At 35.3% G+C, this 22,080-nt stretch overlaps 1 protein-coding gene across 5 annotated transcripts in view; it reads left to right on the top strand.

Moving 5' to 3' along the window:
- The window catches only part of CEP112 (centrosomal protein 112), a 343,959-nt gene that overhangs the window by 77,051 nt on the left and 244,828 nt on the right, over positions 1-22,080 (top strand). For all 5 annotated transcript variants that reach the window (XM_081028160.1, XM_081028161.1, XM_081028163.1 and 2 more), the window contains 5 exons: positions 8,896-9,050; positions 9,360-9,489; positions 10,311-10,403; positions 11,575-11,634; positions 18,813-18,892. In XM_081028160.1, coding sequence (XP_080884286.1) covers positions 8,896-9,050; positions 9,360-9,489; positions 10,311-10,403; positions 11,575-11,634; positions 18,813-18,892 — 518 coding nt within the window. The remainder of the gene's footprint in view (positions 1-8,895; positions 9,051-9,359; positions 9,490-10,310; positions 10,404-11,574; positions 11,635-18,812; positions 18,893-22,080) is intronic.

The following is a 22,080-nucleotide window of genomic DNA, read 5'->3' on the forward strand; positions in this document are numbered from 1 at the left end:
GGCCTGAGGGAGTGAATGTCTTCAGCTTTTTAGAAGCTCAGCTGACTTCTGAAAATACATAAGCCTGGAACCAGGAGGTGGTGGGCCTGTGGACCAGCGCTGCTCACATATGAGGCAGGTGTAGCTCGTCAGTCTGTTCCTCAGATGCGATGACCTCATAGAATGGGAGAGCCTTACATCCTAGGCATGGAGTCAGTCGTCATTTACCACTCAGCCCACCCCGCCCAGCCTGGCATGGTCCAAGAATTTCCTTGAATTTAAAGCGGTGGAATTTGAACAAGAGTCAGTGACCCAGGCATATCTGAGAGACCCCTAGACCAGTGTCATGCAGGGTGTCATGCGTGGTCTCTGGTCCCGCTCCCCGCACAAGAACACAGGATATGGTGAGGCCAAAAAGGAACACCCACGGAGCCACAGATAGGGCAGTCCGCCTCTCTGCAATCTGCAATCTGCAATCCGCAATCCGCAATCCGCCCTTGCTAGCCCCCATTTTCTGCTAGCGTAGCCACGGCAGTTATATTAATGGCCAGTGGCTCACTGGTTACAGCTGACGGCCAACTAGCCACAGCTGATGGCCATTCAATCACAGTTGATGGCCATTTACTACCCGAGTGAGCACCTTTCCACGTGAGGCCGAGAGCCTGGAAACTGCACTCCTGGCTATGCCCCACAACCAGCTTTCCGGTCTATCTCACAGGGTAAAAATAAAAGGGAAGCAAGATCCACAGTGGTTTGTATCTGTTTGGTTCTATGTGGAGAACAAACTGTAGGGGGGAGGAGTGGGAGCAGGGAGACCAATCAGAAGGCTGTTGCAGTAGGTCAGGCAGGAGAGGTGGGCGGCCTGGATGTGGGTATCAGTCCAGAGGCAAGAACTGGCAATTCAGTGAGACAGAGAAGGCTGGAGGTAGTACGGGGGAAATACATCAAGAGTTTATTTTCTGGATAATAGCATCATGATATTCAAAGTCATGAACAAAACCCAAATTTATATGGGAAATGAATTTTTGTCATCTCAACATCTGATATTTTCGCAAATGTGAATTGAATATATTCAGTAATTTTAAACTTGAAGTTTGTGAAACATTGATTGCCTAAAATGTTTAATGCATTGTTATGTATTATTAATTAAATGTTATGAAGAGAGCAATGTCTTTCACAGTGGAATCTTTAATTTTTATAAATTTGGGATGTAAAGAAAAGTGATACTTTGGAGCCAAGAGGTCACTGTCAGAAAAACTTCATTCTATTTTTAATGAAAGTTGAATTTCAAAATTAGTATTCAGACCTTGTCATTAGATAATAGTAAATATAAAGAAAAATGGACAGAGTCTGTCACCAAGATTGAATTTAAGAATCATCAAAACTAGACAGATCTTGCTGAGCAGCTCCTGACTTAATAATTAAACAAGGTAGAGTTCAAGGCATGGCTTAAGATGAAAGACGAGACTGTCACTGAGAATTAGTTTGTCTGTTGTGTTGTTCTTTCAGGCTTTTCCCTTCTTTTGTTGAATCTCGTTTCAGTGCCGTTTGTTGTAAGCAGATACTGGTACAGATTATTAGATTTATGTCTTTTGGTAATGGCAGAGATTTTCTTGTGTGAAACTCATAGTTAAAACATGTAAACACTGGATTTTAAAAACAATGTTAGAACTTATAAATATGAAAATTATAGAAAATTATTAGATGCTTGGGGGAAGTGAAGGCTGTAAAATATAGGGCTCTATCCATATCAGGGTTTAGATACACTAAAGTCTGTGGGTGGTTTTATTGAAATTTTAGGCTTTGTTAGTGGGATTCTTTATGGTTTTCTGTACCATGGATCCTGCTGGCAATTTTGTGAAGGCTATGCAGTCCTCAGATAATGTTTTTAAATTTAATAAAATATCTAAAATTACAAAGAAAAGAAATTTTATGGGTTAAACTTGTCAAAACATTAATAAATCAAAGTCCTGATAAAGGACTATATATGTTTCTAAATGAATGCAATAAATATCAAAATTTACCAGTGGGCCTAATAACTAATGTGATTTATGAATAACGATGAGAGTAAACAATATTTAGTGATTATGGAACACCATAAATGGGCTATAAAAATAGCTGTGATTTCTGTTAGTCATGGTTATTGCTAATCCTACCTTGGTTTGTTGTTCATAACTGAAAGGAAATGCTGAAAGTCAGGGGAGTAAAAATAAAGAGAGCTCTTTTTTTCCATTCAAACTCCCTGACACTCTGAATTCTATTCATGGACCTGTATTGAGGTGAAGAGCCCCAATTTTAATGAGTACCGAAGAGCCTTAGGGGCCTGAAATACTTTGTTAGCTGTTATTAACTATTACGGGTAGTAGTGGTGTGCAATAATCCATAAAGCAGCTTAGTTACTCTCTGAGATAGCTAGGATTTGTCATATTATAGTTGCCACCAGCATTTCTTCTGCCAACGTCATGATTATAAAGAAGAAACTCCCAAATAGCACCAGTTCATCATTTTGAACTAGATGACCATTTAAAAAAAATAGACTTTATTTTTTAGAATAGTTTTAGATTTGCAGAAAGTTTGAGAAGATAGTACAGAGAATTCCCATATACTTCACACCCAATTTCCCCTCTCAGAAACATCTTGCATTATTTTGGTGTACTTGTTACAATAAATGCATGAAGATTGAGACATGATTGATTATTAATTGAAATCCATAGTTTATTCAGCTTTCTTTAGCTTTTACCGAATGTCTTTTCTCCTTTTTTCTCCAGGATCTCATCCTGGATACAACATTACATTTAGTTGTCATGTCTCCTTAAGACTCCTCTTGGATGTCACAGTTTCTCAGGTTTCCCTTGTATTTCATGACCTTGACCGTTTTGAAGGATTCTGGCCAGGCCTGTTGTAGAATTCCCCTCTATTAGATTTTGTCTCATGTTTTTTTCATGATTAGACTGGGGTTAAGGCAGTCAGATCACAAAAGGAAAAGGCTATTCTCATCACATCACATCAATAGTACGAACCACTAATGACTCAGCACGTTGATATTAACCTTGATCACCTGACTGAAGTAGTATGTAAAGTTACTCCACAGTAAAGTTACTCCCCACTTTCCCCTGTTTCTTCTGGAAGAAAGTTACAGCCCATGCTTAAGAAGTGGGGAGTTACGCTTTCCATGCATGAGGGTGGAGTTCCTACTTATATTGTTTGGAGGTTTTCTACATGGGAGATTTGTCTCTTCTCCCTCGTTTAGTAATTTATTCAATCATTTATTTATATCAGTATGGACTCATGGATATTTTTTATTTTGTACTCTGGGTTATAATCCAATACTACTTCATTTTGCTGCTCAGATTGTTTTCGCTTTGGCTATTGGGAGCTTTTTCAGTGGGCTCCTGTATGCCTTTGACATACCCCCCCATCAATGTGGATTATATGGAGAACGATATTAGAAACCAAGGTATGTGTGCTAGGTATGTTGCTCATTACTGCTGGTGTGTCACTTCTTTTACGCCTTCTCACCAGACAAAGCAGGGGCATACATTTGTATTATAACGTGTATATATATGCATATCTATAAACATTTCTGTATGTAACCATCTGTGTCTATATTAAGCTAAACATAATTTCTTACTGACGTCTATAACTCTAATCCATTGCTGCATGGATTAGTCCAGCCGCCTTCACTTGCGTATCTGTAAATTCTCAATCCAACAGTGGAAACTTGGCTTCCATCATCTTTCATCCACTTACTTAAAATTGTTCAATTCCAGTATACATGTATACCTGTATCGTACTTAACGACACCTCCATGGGAACCAACTTTGTCAACTAGAGGACAGTGCTTATGTGCAGTTCCTTTCGCCTTTCGTCTTAGAGATGCCACTCATTTCAAAATTGCTTGGGTCATCACATTCCTCCCCCCCCCACTCCACCAACCCATCCCCTCAATGAGATTTTATCATGTATTTGTAATATAAATAGACTTTCTTGTCACAGTCTGCATTTCACAGTCTGCATGCTGGGATTCCCCCCAACTTCTAAATGATTTTTTTTAATTTGCATAAAATTAGGTTCATTCTTCGTGTTTTAAAATTCCATGGATTTTGACAAATGCATCTTGTCCTGTAATCTATCCTTATAGTGTCACACCTAATATTTTCACTGTCCTAAAAATCACCCGAGCTTCACCCTGTTTATCCCCTGCCCCTCTCCCTAAAATTCCTGGCGACCACTGATCTTTTGTACTAACTGCATAGTTTTATATTTTCCAAAATATGTACTTGGAATCATACAGTATATAGCCTTTTCAGACTGGCTTCTTTCATTAAGCAATTATACATTTAAGGTTTCCCCATGTCTCCTGTGACTTGCTGACTCATTTGTTTTTTATTGCTGAATAATATTCAACTATATAGATGTGCCATAGTTTGTTTATCCATTTACTTTCTGAAGAAGTACATCTTGATTGTGTCCAGTTTTTGCACTTATGAATAAAGCTGTTATAAACATTCACTTGTAGGTTTTTGCATGGACATAGTTTCAAATCAGTTATCATTTAGCAATTTCTCTGCAGGAAGTACAACCAAAAGAAATAAGTGCATACATGTACTATAAAACATGTATTAAAATGTTCGGAGCAACATTATTTTTAACATCTAAACATGGAAAACAACCCGTCAGTAAAATGGACAAATTATTTTAGGTATATTTGCCCAATACAATACTGTATATAGCCTTGAAGAAGTTTAAACTACTGTTAGACGCCATGGCATGGGTGAATTTCACAGACATATAATATACATGACAAAGCTGGATACCAAAGAGTAAATCTCTATGATTTCATTTATAGAAAATTCAACAAAAGGCAAAGTTAATTTTTTGTGATGGAAGTCCCAGTAGTGGCTACTTTGTGTAGAGGATGACTTCAGAGAAGCTGGTAATGTAAACATATGGGTGTTTTGTGGGTGTTTTCAATTTGTAAAAAAATATCAGAATATATACTCTATTTCCCCAAAAATAAGACCTAGCCGGACAGTCAACTCTAATGTATCTTTTCAAGCAAAAATTGATACAAGATCCAGTATTATATTATACTATATTGTATTATATTATTATATAAGACCAGGTCTTATATGATAGTAAAATAAGACTGGGTCTTATATTTTGCTCCAAAAGGTGAATTAGAGCTTATGGTCCGGCTAGGTCTTACTTTTGGGGAAACACGTACCTAAGATTTGTGCATCTTTTTGTATATATATTTCAAGAAGTTTATGAAATAAAATATATTGTTCCTTTTGCCATAGGGTTTAAACTTTGGATTCCAAATAGTTGGCGAATACTCACTCTTCCTAATTTTTGACTCCTAGAGAATTTCAAACAAAGTTTGTATGTAAAACTCCTACATTTCTCATTCTGTGTATTGGTTATATAATTGAAGGCCCATTGCATAGTTTACAGTTTCCCAATACTTAGCTTGTTGAAAAGCATGTCTATATTTGCTACCAAAATAAAACCCTTTACTAAACTTTCTGTTAATTCCCCAGTGTGCCAGTTCTCGTGGCGTATTAGATTTTGAACCTGGAAGATTTATGATTTTTGCCCTTCTCATCTCCTTCGTTTAGTGTTTTACTTTATCATACACTTCTCTGAAAATTTTCTTGGACCTGCTCTCTTCCCTTCTGTTTCCACAGCTACCACCTGAGTTCAGGCCATTGTTGCCTCATTCTGGGCTCTTCCAGTAACCTGCCAGTTGCTCGCCCTGTCTCCTCTTGTTCCGTATCTCACAAATGTAATTGGTCCCATTTCCCCCTGATCAAAACTTGAATTATTAATCCAATGCCTCTTATAACTACTGCTTACACCCCATGTCCCCTCAAGAACTCCAATCTCGTCTTCCGAGTGCTACCTCTGAGTTCACAATGTGGGAAGACAGTGTCTGCCCCCAAGGTAATCTGTTTGTGATAAACTGTACAGTTACTTGTTCCTTCCTCGGTGCTGTTGTTACATACCCCTGAACTCCTTCCCCTTCTACACTGTCTGTTACAGCCTGAAAATGTGATTCTCTATCTTTTTTTTTTTTGAAAAACTTTTTACCTCATTTTGAGACCTCCACTATTTTGTATCCCCTCAGTTCTTTGTATTCCATTAAAAAAAGATTATCCTGGCCAAGTATTGTTGTTGTCCTTTAGGTATTTTGTATATGCCTATGTCTTTAGGTTTTCCTTTGATGTTAGAAGTTTTAAATTTCTATTTTTTTGTGTGTTTTTTAAATTAAAGTTTATTGGGGTAACAATTGTTAGTAAAGTTACATAAGTTTCAGGTGTACAATTCTGTATTACATCATCTATGTATCACATTGTGTGTTTACCACGTAGAGTCTGTTCTCCTTCCATCACCATATGTTTGATCCCTTTTACCCTCATCTACCCCTCCTCCCCCCTTACCCTCTGGTAACCACGAAACTATTGTCTGTGTCTATGAGTTTTTGTTTCTTCATTTGTTTGTCTTGTTCCTTTGTTGTTTGCAATTTTATACATTTCTTTTATACGCCTTATGCCTACTTTATTTTGCGTAAGACACAATGAGGATTAAGAAAATACTTTAAAAATAAATAATAAAAATAAGTAAATAATGAAATGAATAATGTCATATTTGCTTCTTGAATCAGAAAGTTGTATCAGATATATAAAAGTGTCTGTTTGATAAATATAGATCTTAATGCAGAGGCCCGTAGATGGGATGATTTACTTTAATTGATTTTCAAATGTTGAACCAGCTTTGCATACTGGGGGAGTGGGACTGTTCTTTTTATTTCTGTTATTGACGAAGTAATTGGGAGTCTCCTCTTCATATTTGTATGATACTAGAGTAAGAATTGTTATTAAAAGGTAAAACAATCTTGTTGAATTAGAAAAATCATCCCGTGATAACATTCAGGATGGACAGTTTAATTGGTTTAAATGAGAGAAAGACTATATATTAATATTGTTGCATGAGATTATTTAATCGTTAGTCACCATTATAGTGCTGATTTTATAAAAAACAAAACAAAGAAAAGATTAAAGTTATTCAATGCAGTTTGAAATGCAAGAGCCAGAAGGTAATCATATAATACCCCAGTCACATTGCTACTACCTATTAGAGAGAGAAAGAGAGAAAGAGAGAGAGAATGAGAGAGGGAGATTTTGAGATTTTATTTTTAGAGCATTCAAGTTTTACATTTTAAAACTGATGTCTTAAAAGTTATTTTTGTCATGTTTTAAAACTGATGACTTTTGATTTAATTTAAGCTAATTATGGTGTATATTTAAGAAATCATTGGGTAATGAGCCGTCTTTATTTTAATAGGATATTTAGGAGACATTTTGTGGTAATAAGTTATTGCTACAGCTCTGTTCCCCTAACAGATTATATATCATGTTCACGAGTCTCATTTCTCTTGTAATGAGTGTTCTTAGTAAAGGGCCTGAGAAATGAATAGACTTTCAAGATCCTGCCCTTTATTATCATAAATTATCCTAGCAAAACATTACAACCTGACAATTACAGAATTTAAAAAAAATCTTACATTGGGTAGAGTTACCAACAACAATAATAATTTGAGAGGCAAAGAAAGAGACCTCAAGTATTCCAGTGTTACATTTTAGCTTTCTTCTATAAAGCCTTGTTTCGAAATAATATGTCTGCCTCAGGTATTTGAGCAGATTCATTCTATGTTAATCCCATGAGCAGAAGATCATAGCCTTCGAGGCAATATAATGGAATACAGCAGGTTTGTGGTCAGTGACATCTTAGATCAAATTCTGTGCTGGCTGTTATCTTCTTCATCAAAAAATGTTGGTTGTCCATGACGTTTTGGGTGTTTAAGTACAGAAGAATTTTACATATATTCTCATTTAATTTGGTAAATTATTATAGCCATTGTTTTTGACATTCAAGATATTTTCTGTTACAGATTCTTTTGTGGTTTTGATTTATTTGAATCTTTTTTACAATGTTGATGTTAATTCCTTCATTTATATAACTGATAAAAAATTTTAAGAGTAGGGCTGTCTTAATCCCCACACTGAACCTCTAGCTAGCTCACTCTTGAATTAATACCTTTGTTGTACTTTTGTTGACTTGGTTACTAATTCCCTAATCATAGGACCTTCCAGTTTAGATTTCTCTATCTGGTCCACTGAGGTATCAAGGGAAACTTTATAAAATAAATGCCTTTTACAAATTTTAGAAATTCATGTATATTCATTTTATCCTCTCATCTCCATTACTTACTAATTTATTTACCCTTTCAAAATAAATTGGGTTAATCTATCATAACCTTTTGTTAATGATGATTCTAATTGATCATGTTTGCTAATTAAATTCTTTTAACAATTCATTTGAGAACCATGGTAATTATTGTCATTAAACTGGCTAGTCTTTGTCCAGTGAAATCTGCCACCTTTCTCTTTTTGTAAATTAAAATTTTGTGTATTTTGAGACATTGGAATATTTCTAGTGATCAGTGAATGGTTCCTCAATGACTGGTTCAGTGATTTTATTGGCAAGTATTTTCAGTATAATTTATAGGATAATTGACTTGTGTGTGGTTAGGTATGGTCTTTTCAAATGCCAGGACCTCTCTATTTCTCTGCTTCCATCACCTCACTACAAGATACTTCTGACTTACAGGCCCCGGATTTTCCTCACCCCCATATGAACACGATGGTCCTCTTTTATAGTAGAAAGCATTCTTTTAAAAAAAAAATTGGATAATTTAGAGATTGGTTTCATTTTTATTATTATGGTTTATGATGTATTTGGTTTTTATATTCTCATCTCTAATACAGTATATATATTTTTTCAGGCTACTTAGTGATACTGAGTGTTACAAAGTCAGTCAGAGGCTATTTTAACCATGACCTATTCTTCTAGAACAAGATGGTCAAAGAACTGGAGTCCCGTGTCCAACAGCTGACTGGAGAAGCAGAGAACAGTAATTTACAGAAGCAGAAATTAATTCAAGAAAAATTGGAACTTGAGAGATGTTACCAGATAACGTGTAGTGAATTACAAGAAGTAAAGGCAAGGTATTGTCTGAAGTCAGATATCGCTCAGGTGTGGCTATAGAATACTGATATTAACTGTAAAATATCTGCTGCCAACATTAATCATATCTTGTGCATTAATTAACCTTGGGAGGTGTCCAACGTAAATACTATCACTTGTTTATTTTTTAAGTCCCATTTAAAAGAAGTATAATGTTGATAAAAATGTAGATGCTTATTTGATATATTGAAAGATAATGCATTTGGGTTTAGTTGACTAAAAAATTCCATTCTAAGGATTGATTCTAAAAATACTGGAAATATAGTTTATTCTCTTACTACTGCTTTTAGGCGCAACACACTACAGAAAGAGAAAGATCGTCTTATAAATGATTATGAGCAAAATATGAAACTGCTACAAACCAAATATGATGCTGATATGAACCTTCTGAAACAGGAACATGCTCTTTCAGCTTCTAAGGTATATGCTGGTAGATTTGTCCACACAAAGTAGTTATTTACTTGACTCAGATTATAGCCAGTGGAGACCCATGTGGAGGCTAGTTAGCATTGGCAATTAGTGTTTCCTTTGCTGTACCCTTCAAATAACTGAAGTCATTTTATTGGTATTTAAAATACTTAAAGTGATAAATGTATAATATATCACATAACATAAATATTTAATGAACTGAATTCTGCGATAATAAGTTAACCCTTTTTAGTACCACAGTTTTTAAAGGAGGAAACATAAAAATCTGAAATGTTCACTTGTGTTAATAATACATTTTTAGTGTAACTATACACATTATTATTATTATTATTTATTAATTAATTATTATTCATCTTGGTTGTGTTTTAGTTTTCCTGTAGCCATATACACATATGTGAGCCCATAGACACTCCACTGGTACCCACACACTTTGTGTCTGAGGATTGACATTTTCTGCAAAGACAATCCCATAGCTGCTATTCTAAGGTGGTCAATTATGTGATGTTTCATGAATTAAACGTTCCAGTGGATTTGGTTTTAAAATTACAATTTAAAAAGCTTTTTGTAAACTTACTATTTGTACATTAGTATTATATTTACATAACTTTAAATATTGTACATAATTTCATTTATATTTTTACTTTGAAAGATTATTTTTACTTAAAAAAATTTTTTTTCCCATTCAGATTACAGATCTTTTTAATTTTGATTGAACCTTAAGGGGGAAAAAGGTAAATTTATTCAACCAGAAGTTGTAGAATGATACAAAAATCAGTATTCTGTTTTTTTTATTATTATTAATATCCTTCTAGGCATCTGGTATGATGAAAGAATTAGAACAGAATATCTCTGAATTAAAACAGCAATTACAGGAATCAGAACTCCAAAGAAAGCAACAACTAAAGGTGAGTCTTGTATTTTTACACAGAACAATGGCTAAAACTCACCTTTCCTTTTCTTGACTTACATGTACAAATAAGAGTTAAAAAAAAAAAACCCTTAGAAATGTAAGTAGCCATTTCTGATTCTTTTATTGCATTGTATCATTTTTTCATCATATTTACTTTGCTTCTTTTAATGAAAGTAGATTTTAACGGGATATAGAAAATAAATACTACTTTAAATTTTAATAATTTCTTTTTTGAGATTAATTTTAAAAGTAAACCTTATTTAAATATATTATTTTTTAAAATTTATTTTTAGACATATAATTGACATGATATCCTATTCAGATGTACATCATAGTGATTTGATATTTATATATATATATATATACATATACACATACATACACATTAGGAAATGATCCCTACAATAAGTCTAGTTACCATCTGTTGCCAACCATACAAAGTTATTACAATGTTATTGAACATATTCCCTGCTGTACATTATGTCATCCCCATTACTTATTTATTTTATAACTAGAAGTTTGTAGTACCTCCTAATCTCCTTCATCTATTTCACCTACCCTCCAACTTCTTCCCCCTCTGGTAACCACCAGTTTATTTCCCGTATCTATGAGTTTTTCTGTTTTGTTTTGTTTGTTTATTTGTTTTGTTTTTTAGATTCTGCATATCAGTGAAATCAGATGGTATTTGTCTTTCTCTGACCAACTTCACTTAGCATAGTACCCTGTAGGTGCTAAGAATAATTTTCTCCCTTTACATTATCTGCCAGTCTTCATAATTTCTCTCTCTCTCTTACATCTTTCAGATCTCTCCTTTTCCCTCATGGTCGAAAAGTACCACAGACGGGTATTTGATACAACCTCAAATTCATTATTCCCATATTGATTCAGTTGGTCATTTTTAAGTAATCTAATCCTAGGGGTCAGAAAGTTTCTCTTCACTGTAAAGTACCTACTTTTGAGAGTAGTAACATCTTCATATAACTAAGGTTTTATGGCCTCTAAAATAAAGCTAATCATGTTTCTATTTGTAGAGGTTGAGTACTCTTACTAATATGCAAAACTTAAAGTTTGTCGTCAAGTAGATTGATTTATTTCATTTGATTACTAATATATTGACTCTAGTAGCAATTTTACGTGTAACAAAAATAAGTATTTATCATTCACAGGATCAAGAAAGTAAGTTTCAAATGGAGAAAAGTCATTTAAAACGCACCTATGAAAAAAAGGTAATATATTTTGTGGGAATCTATAATACATTTTAAATAGCAAATGAGGCAGTTAAGAATGAGATTGATTCTTATAAAACCATGCATTCTAGCCATTAAATAATAATTTATTTTGTTTATTTCAGCTAACCACTAATCAAATTTTGCTTTTTTATTTTTATATTTATAAACAGCTCCTTCAGGTCTATTTTTAATTATATCAACATTAAAGCACCACTTGTATGTTATATTTAATAAACAAAGGGTATATATGTTAACCTCTCATAATAACACTGTGAAATTCTTTCTACCAGTTTAAAAATATGATACGATTGATGGAAGTTATTTTGTATTCTGTTGTGTCGTGTGTAATAAGAACTCTAAATATTTAACCAAGAAGATAAAACAATGAAAGAGTTGTCTACTAAAAAATTGATTAATAATTGTTTCTTGTCACTTAGAATAGTGAATGTTTCTACTGACATAAGCTGGTGTTCCTGTTCTCAGTAATAACTCATAGACACACTGCTAACACCACCTCCTCTGGGTGTACTTTTTAGATCATTGTTCATTCTTTAGGCAGATATCTGTGATCAAGTGCAGAATTCTATATGTTTGTAACTTTTAAACTTCAGTTTTGAATTTCTTGTTTGCTATATAACATAGGAAGTAAAAGAGTAGTTGAAATAGCAGATTTTTGTTGCTGCTTTTGTAATTATTTCCTATTCTAACATTTGCCAAATTAATCCATTTGTAAAATATACACATAACAAAAAAGTGCAAAAAAGGTTAACACTTCAACTAATTACAAATACATGCAAACTGAAATGAAACAGGTTTTACAGCACAAAATTCTTAAAAAACTGTAATCACATCTTATCTACCCATAGAGTCACTCAGCAGATATTCATTAAATGCTTTCATGGGGCAAAGTACCATACTAGGTACTGGGATTGGGGAGAGGGGTACAGCATGAATTAGATGTGGTAGATTCTGCTGTTCCGGACTTAGTATCTAGGAAAAAGAATGTTTCTGTCATTTGGAAAAGTGAATATTTCTACTGACGTGTGTTGATCTGAATATGTACTCTTTAAAATTATAATAAATTTTCTTGTTGATAAAGTTTTTTTGTTTGTTTTTGCTGCAATTTGAATACAGCTCAATGCAAGATTTTAAATATATTTTGTCTACAAAATGATATCTGAACAAGAGAGGGAAATATTGCTCTTACTAAGCTAAAGAATTTTTTTTCAGTTTCTACTGTTGAGCCAAGTAGCTTCATAAATATTTTATTTACCAAAAGGAGACCAGGCGTTATGATAAGCCTCACTGCCCACCGTATAAGGGAGCCATATCCTCTGGGTGTACTTTTTAGTCCATTGTTCATTCTTTGGGCAGATATCTGGCTTCCCGTCCATTAAGGAACACCTTCCTGGCCTCCTGCTCCCGGCCTTACGCTCTAAGGTCAGCCATCTTCCGGAGAGATGATATCTGTGTACCTGTGAGACAGAGAGGGCTGGTAGCAGGGGAAAGGCATACACTAGCTATTTTCAAAAGAATGTGTTTCTAGTCCAAACTTCTTTAAGTCTTGCTAAGGACTGTTAGATACAGTGATAGAGCTGGAAAGACAGTCTTTCTCCTTTTCTTGTTGTCTGTCTTACTCACTAGGTGAACTAAGGTTTGTGCATCAGCCCTTCTGCCTGAGGACACACACAAGACAAAGTGCTAGAGCTCAGTTCATCCTTATCCAGTAACCTTCCAACCATTCCTATTCTGTTTCACTTCAAGGAACAGACCTACCTCCTTTCTGTTAGGCGTCATGACTACAGCCTTTCCCTTTCCATGAGGTATCAATTGGCCTAGCTTTTAGTAATTTAACTAAAGTGTGTTAATTGTTTTCAGTGTAAATAAGACACGTGTAAAATAATAGCCACCTTTAAAAGAAAAATAAGCATATTTGTTCGTATTGCATATGTTCCAGCATTATTTACATTGGAAGAAAACGTTGCTCAGCATGTCCCTTTTTGTTTTACAATTAATTCCATAATCTCCCCCTTTTAAATTGACATCTGTTCTTCTTTCTTTATTAAACCTGCTGTGATCTCAGTCCTTGAAGATTTGATGCCTTGTACCCCCCTCAGGGAATACCCTTTTTGACTGCTCAAAGAGCTGACATAAATCTTCCATAGCCCTGGACTGTGTAACTGGATAGTGAAATGGGATGTGTAGGGCTTTTCTTTGTTAGGCAGCATTACAGGTGTGTACATTCAATAACTTTGGGTATAAAACTTAGTTCTGAATATCTGTTCAGGAGGAGGAAATACCATCTGAATGACATTATTTCCTCATGCCAATAAGCAAGCAGCATGAGAGAGTCTAACTTGTCTTTGAGGTAAGAGAAACAGCATCAGATGCTGTCCTAATTTAAGTACACACATTATCTAATGGTCTTTATTGATCTCTAGTGGCTATTGCCTGCTCTTAAGATCTTTGAACATCAAACAAATAATAGGTAGTAAAACTAAATGTCATTGTTTGATGAAGTCTCCTAATCTGTTAAATCAGGAAATGGTTAGGCTAAATGATTTTACTAGCAAGGAAACACCTGCCTCCTAGAAATATAACCTATTGCTTGTTTTCCAAACAGGCACCAGAGAGTAAAAGATGGAGGTGTTTACCCAAAGAAGTCCATGACACAGATGTTAAGCATGTATATTCAAAAACATGCTAGAATTGAAATATCTACTTATAATAATTCTCATGTAACTAACGAGTGAGATAATAAAGTGTGATGGAGTTCAAAACCACTGAAAATAGTTATTCCAGTGCTTAGCATTCATAAATAATTCTTTGAAATAGGTTGAAAACAATTGAAAATTTCCACAGCTTTACGTGTATTGTATGGTGCTTTCCAACTACCACTGGTGTGATTTTCTTTAGGAAGGCATGTGCCTGGAGTGAAGTTTTAAAAACTGAATGTGTGCAGTGAAATGATTTGTGCAAGTCCTGCGTCCAGGTTCCCCATTTTTCCTATTCAACAGTCGCGGTTAGAACACTGAGACGCAGAGTAGAGCTCCCAACCAGTTGTGGGGCGTCAGCTCTTTGCTATGCCATGTCTGCCACAGTTATGTATTTCCTTATATATCGCAAAATCCCTTCCTTATGTATGCAGGTACTCTTTTCTCGATTACTTAAATTCTTAGGATGAAAGGGAGTAAAATATACATTTAATAATGTTCAATGATGGTGCATATAGCTACTTGAATCTTACATTTAAAACTTATCTTTGACTCTGTTTTTCCCCCATTATTCATATTTATTACTTAAATTATTAAAATTTAGTTTTGGTATTAACAATATATAGTGGGGAAAGAAAATTAGTTCAAGCCTCATTCCCCACTGCCGTAAGTACAGTAAAAAGGAAAGGTTGACAATAGCATCATTTCTATTACCCACAACAATCTGAAATATAGGCAAAAACTAGAAATACAATCCAAAGGCTCTTAGGTATATTCAATTAAGAACAAACAAACAAACAAATCCAGAACAGTATTTACTGACTATTCTAGTGTGGTCATGTACTGTGTTGGATGCTGGGGGTATAAAAATAAATGAGAAACTGCTTCGAGCTTTAAGGAACCCCCAGCTCCAAAGTCTGTGCATTGACATGCGTAACTCAGAGGGAGGTCTCATTCTCCACTCAGTCCCACTACTCATTAGAAATGGCCCTAATAGTTTTAGAAGCATAAATTATTAGATTGAAGTGCTTGAGTAAGCACGCTGACCAAGCATCAGCAAGTGGCAGCTGAAAACTTGGCAGAGGTTAGGAGTGAATCATGAGTGATACACGGCACTTAACAAAACTCAGCATTCTTAGCCGTTCAGGGGCCATTTTCAGAAAGGGCAAACAGTCCATCGAAGGGAATTACTGTATTGTGGCATACTGTGATTGGATGTTCATAATGACCTTGAGTTTTCAAGAGAATGTTTGTGAATAGAGTATTTACTGTAAGAAGGTAATGATGTTAATTTTTAAACAGTTGCCGAGCATTATTATGTTACCAATACTGTTCTAAGAGCTTTTCCATGGCGTAAGTTGTTAACTCAACCCCAGTTTTTTGATATGCTCACTCTTAACGCCATTTTTTGGACGAGGCAGCTGAGGCACTAAGTGTTAAGTAACTTGGGAAGGAGTAGGTATACAAACCCATGCAGTCTGACTCCAGAGCTTACACTCATAAACGCCAAGTAATTTTTGATAGGATAGATTTTTCTCAAAAATGGCTAATTTTTTGAAGTTTTTACTTAAAGGGGTAAATCTCAGTTATGCTTTCATGCAGAGAGTTCTGAGTCCCAGAGAAAAAAAAAAGAAAGAAATTGAGCAGGAAATACAGGGGAAACCCCTGGTTGCACAGCACATTGGAGGCAGGGTCCCAGTATGTAAAATACTGTTGACTCATCAGTCACTCTGATAGTGGCTCCTTGTTCGTTTTCCATGTACGTAATGTATTGACGACCAGAGAAGTAGGCCGTGGGTGTGGAGAAAAACGCCTCCTCAGTAGAAATCCCCAAACCCTCCTGGGGATTTCCTGGGAACTGAATTTTAGCAGCAGCTCTGGGGAGGAGACCACACTGGAAGACATGTAATAGAAGCAAGGTTATGCCCCCTGGATCTTTTGCCAAGGACCAAATCCAAACAGATAATATACTCTCCAAGAATGAGCAGGAGAAAAAAAGCACATGGGTCTGTGGAAAAATGATGAAGTGCAAAGGAATGGGAGCACTACAGAGAAGACTCAGAGAAAGGAGTTTCTTCTGAAAACGTATTATTCCAAAAGAAAACATCAAAAAACTCATCATTAGCATACCAGAAAATATCATGTCTATGAAAGAGGAACCAATATCATAAGGAAAGAAGGATGAAGTGAAAATGGAGGTAATTGGCATACAAAGGATTGTAAGGAACCTAAAACGCACTAGCAGATTTAAAATCCACGTAGAAGCTGGTTAGGAGGAGTCAAACAGATGTTGTAAAGAATTAAATCAGGTGAAGAATTAAATCAGTTATTTGAAGGACAAACCGTTACCTTTTGGACTGCAAAAGAAAAGGGCAAAGAATAAAAACAACTGAGAAGGAGAAAGATATTAAGGCAAGAAATAGAAACCCAGTGTGCAACAATTGAAATTCCTGAAGGGGGGGATCCAGAGTAAATTAATGCAAAAATAATTAAACGATATGAGAAAACTTTTCTGTAGGTCTATGTGTGCAAATTTTACAAGATCCACCCTGTATCAGATAAAAATCCATAAAAAGAGATTTAAAAACATTTGGTTTGCAATACAAAGAAAATGGTCTTATCCAGGCCAGGGTGAGAGGAAAGCAAAGTCAGTGGTGACTTTAGATTTCATAGTTCAGATCTGAACGTCATAGAACAATACAGTCACATATAGTCTATTTTTAGTCCACATGTTATGACACAAGGATCGTATACACATTTTTCTTTGTGTGTGAAGGCAGCAGAATGACATTCTTGGATCTGCAAGACTTCAGGGATATATCACTCAGACTGTCTTTCTGAATGCAAAGTTACTGGATGTACTTGACTAAAACTAAGGATAAGCAAAAAAACAAATCAAAACAAAACAACAAAAATACCCAAGAATAATGAAGGAGTTGTGGTGATTGCCCAAATTAACCAAAACAGTGATGACTGTAAATGTTTATTGTGCACATGATATAAAACAATGCACGTGTCAGAAAAAAATTCTTAGACGGGATGTAAGGGTAAAACTGTTTAAAACAACTATGTGGACCAACTACATGTAAAGTAAAGTAAATGAAGTGGCAAAAATTTGCAAGACAAGTTAGTTGCTCTTTCTCTTCCTAATAAGGTGGGTATTTCTGAGGCATTTTATTTTACTATTTAAATATTCTTCTGATAGTCCTCCCTCCCCGCCATCCTGTATGTTTCTCTTTGTTCTCATTTTTGTTCTTCCACTTTGATGATTGCTGTCATATCAACCAGAAACCTTTTGACATTCTCATGGAAAATTTCCTCTCTACTCTCACTCCTTTCAGTTTACATGCGGACATTTCATCTATCTGTCTGTCTGTCTGTCTGTCTGTCTGTCTATCTATCGAGTTGTATTTATATTTTATTGAAACACCAAGGGAAAAATACAAAAGAATTATAAAAGGAAAAGGTCAAAGAACATAGGTGTTTTTAATTAACAAAGTCCATCCAAACTAACATAAATAGCTAACTACAAGTATTTTTGGCTAGCACCGATGCAGTGTTTGAAAAGGTTTGTGTTGCATGCATGTGCGTGCGTGCGTGTGCGCGCCTTGTGTGTGTGTTTTGTTGGTTTTGTTCTTGTCATCCCTCTCCCACCCCCCGTACCCAACAGTTGCACTTTCAGCCTCACCTGGGTTGCCAGCAGATGTGTAGCTGGTATCCCCACCCCACAGAGTAACTCGAGTTTTCGTACCTTCCAGTTGGTGCTGCACCCTCAGTTGCCATGTATGGGGAACCATGACTGCTTGTTTTGCTCCTCCTTTACCCTCCAGCTGGACCAGTTTCCTTTTTCTAATTTTAGATCCATATAAAGTCCACATTGGGTATGCTTACCTGTATTTGCATATCAACAGTTTTCTGTGAAGCAAAATTTTTATTTGTTATTCATGCTGTGGTCCTGCCTACTCAAAGGATGCCACATTTAGTTCAGGAAGCAGATACTCATGGTGGCAGTGGAGGGCCCTCCCAAACTTAGTAAATGTTTATAGGAATCATTCCCAACCGCGGAAGAGAGAAGACTATTTCATCATAACCTGTATGTGTTCGGAAATATAGACACATTATTTACTGTATTTTCCCGAATCTCATAAGATTCCTTTTTGGCGAAATGTAATTTTTTTCAAAAATTCAAAAGTGATTGATCCCTTTTTGAATTTTTTACTTACCAGTTTACAGGGGATCCACAGACAAGGAGATTTAAACAGTTCTTAACTTTGACCAGAAAATTGGTGTTGCAAGTATAGTATTGAAATAAGTATATGGTAAATGATGATGGTTAACTAAGTCTCTATCTTGAAATATATATATATATATATATAATTTTATATTAAAATGACTTAAGATTGCTGTTTCATTGTTTGTGTTTGAATCTTCTAGTAAATATTACATGTTTTGTCATGGCAGGTTCATGACTTGCAGAGTGAACTTGATAAAGAAAAAGAAGATGCTCAAAAGAAAATCCATAAATTGGAGGAAGCTTTAAAGTGAGTACAATTGTAATACATTTAATTTAGAAAATACTTTTATTTTTAACTGTGAGCCAAATTAAGTAGCTAGAACCTAAACATCATATTTTAATTATAGCTTTGCTATAGTTTAGTTTGAGTCAGTTTTCCATCATGAATCTCTATTTTCAGCATTTTATTACTAGCCAGTACATTTTTTTAAAAAAGGAAAAATTAGTTCAGCTGTTTTTAAGTGATAGGAATGTAAGAAAATAGGACTTTGAAGTTTCAGATGCTGTCTTCTTAAATGAAAACATTTTTTTAAATGGTAAGATTTAGGTCTTAGAACATTTAGAAATTCCTCTGTAGATTTTTTTTTTTTGAGAAATGTGGGTAATGACATGTTGCAGTTATATTTGAAAATGGAATACTATACGGGCATCGTTTAAGAGAGGTGTTGTCTCATGGTGTCATACTTAAACATACATGTTAAAGTGTTAGATTTTATTTGTTTTCTTCATTCATTTACTAAGTTGATTAGGCCCTACTTATTACTCAGTTTTATCTTACAATTTTTAGGTAGAAATCATTGGTTTAGTCAGTAAGTACTGAGTTCCCACCAGGTGTCAGGCAATGTGTATGTAGTCCCTTTCCAGGGGACCTTATCGTTTGGTTGGAAAAATATTCAACACTTTGGCAATTATACTACAGAGTGATAAGAACTCTAATGGTAGAAAGGTCAACAGGGTACCTGACCCAAGAACGTGATTTAAGAAGGGAACCTTAGTGAGCTCAGTGTATCTAGCCAACTCCCAGAGATTCAGCTAATTCCAGTTTTCTTGCTTCCCCAAACCTACAAACAGGAATAAGTTACAAGAAGGCCTAAGAAGAACACCCAGGATCAAACAAACTTAGTATCAGATCCTATCTGGGAAGATTTCATAATCATTCCCTGTCCCTCACTTCTTCTTAGTAAAATGTGTTGGCTGAATTGCTGAATAGAACATGGTGAAATAATGTATGTCCTATGGTCTCTCAAGTTTTTATCTATGCAAGGACTTACTGCTTATTTGTTCATATTATCACATGTGAATTAGATGGAATCAGAAGAGGGCTATAATATTCGTTAGACACTATGTCAAATAACTCCAACTTGACTAATGACAAGTTGCATTCTTGCTTTATGTATGCTATGCCCTCCCTTTATTCCTTATTAATTTGTTTTTCCTTTCTAAAATGTTAACAACTTTTCTTATCTAATCAATTCACTGAACTTTTGTTTCTCTTTTGTTCTACTTTGTCTCTGTTCTTTTGCAATTTCTTTATACTTTTTTTCATTGGTTTGTTGATTTGCACTTTATATCTCTAAAGGAAGAGTAATCCTTTAAATAACAGTGAATCAACAAATATTTGTTGAGTACCTACAGTGTCATACTAAAAGAAATAGAAGGCTTAGAAGATAAAGCTGAAGACATAATGCTGTTCTTAAAGATTTTATAGTTCAGACTAGACATTTGAGGTATTTCAAGTAGTAGAGATTAAGTACTGGGAATCAGAACGATTTTTTTCACTGGGATATTGGAGTTTATTTTTCTAACGGTCACTGATCGATGATGAAAGAACCTTGAAACCATTGTAGTTTTCTACATACAGCATAAGCACTAACTGAGCCAAGTAACACTCTCTAAGGGTTTAAAAGTCTTTACCAAAAAATATCAAGTTTTACCTGGAGTTATAAAAGCTGTTTTAGATTTTAGTAAAGTTCCCCTGTAGGTCTGTTTCTCCCATGCCCTGTGTAGATGATGTCTTCATTTTGACTAAATGTCTCTATGTTCCTAATAATATATAGCACCTGGTAGAGCAAGAGTCATCTGGTCTGAAAGCAGAGTAAGTTATTGTGTGGCCTGAACGTCCAAGTAAACAGCACAAGCTGGCTATTTTCCCAAAGGAAAATATTCTTGGGTGTGTGTTTGGGGGTTGGGGGGGTGCTACGGCTTTTGAATCTAAGAACAGAGTTAGACTAAGTTGGTCCAAAGATAATCCCATTCTTCTAAAAGACAGCTATATGATATAGGAATTTGCCTTGATTTAAAAATTTGTTATCTTGAATAAAATATATACACAAAGGTGAAAAATCTCACTTTTAGAATGTGGTGGTATTCATTTATTTAATCATTCTTTCATCCACTCTATAAGAGCTTATTTCTTCTCTGTGTGTTGAATCTGTAGTACAGGATATCAGACCATATAGCACTTGCCTTTCTCTGTCTGACTGACTTCACCTAGCATAATGCTCTCACGGTCCGTCAATGTTGTCACAAATGGCAGCTTTCCTCATTTTTTATGGCTGAGTAATATTCCATTATGTATATGCATGCCACAACTTCTTTATCCATTCATCCATTAATGGACTCTTAGGTTGCTTCCATGTCTTTGCTGTTGTAAATAATGCTGCAGTGAATATAGGAGTGCAGATATCATTTTTAGTTAGTGTTTTGTTTCTTTGGATTATATTCCCAGAAAGTAGAATTGCTAGATCACCATATCATATCATGTCATATCATATCATGTCATGTGATATCATATATCATATCATATCATCTATTTTTAATTTTTTGAGGATCCTCCATACTGTTTTCCATAGTTCAGATATTGTTAAATTAAATAAGCTTCCTACTCCCTTTTCCCTGTCTTTTCCTTCTGAAATGGCAATAATTCATTGTATGCCTTTTCTTGATCCTGCAACATATCAGGCCAAATGCTGGCAGACTCTTTTTTGTTTTAACAAAAGTGGTGCTAAAGCTCAAGTTTGTGGTCTCTCCCCGGCCCTCAGATTTGGGCTGCTTTCTGCACTTTCTCACTAGCCATCTGCTAACAGTCACTCTCACAGCTGCCATTGGGAGCACACACAGGGAGCTGACTGCAGGGAAGAGGGTACATGGGTAAGGTGCACAGAGTGCTGGGGTGGCTGTGGGCCGGGGTGGGGGTCTGTGGGTAGGGCATTCCCAGCGGCTCCTGGGCAGGCCTCTTGATGGAGTCCACGATGCAGTTGGTAGGATCTGTGTCCTTTTAAAGCCCTTTTGAGACTCCCGTAGCCTCTTCCCACCCCCTCGTCATGCAGCTCAAGTTTCAGTGCTCTGGATAGGGCAAGAGAGAAATGAGCTTCTTTTGCTCAACATTTAGGTTTGTGAGATATATTGTTACACATCATTATAGTTTATTCTCAT

This window comes from Rhinolophus hipposideros (assembly GCF_964194185.1).
Source record: "Rhinolophus hipposideros genome assembly, chromosome: 20".
NCBI classification, from domain to species: Eukaryota; Metazoa; Chordata; class Mammalia; order Chiroptera; family Rhinolophidae; genus Rhinolophus; species Rhinolophus hipposideros.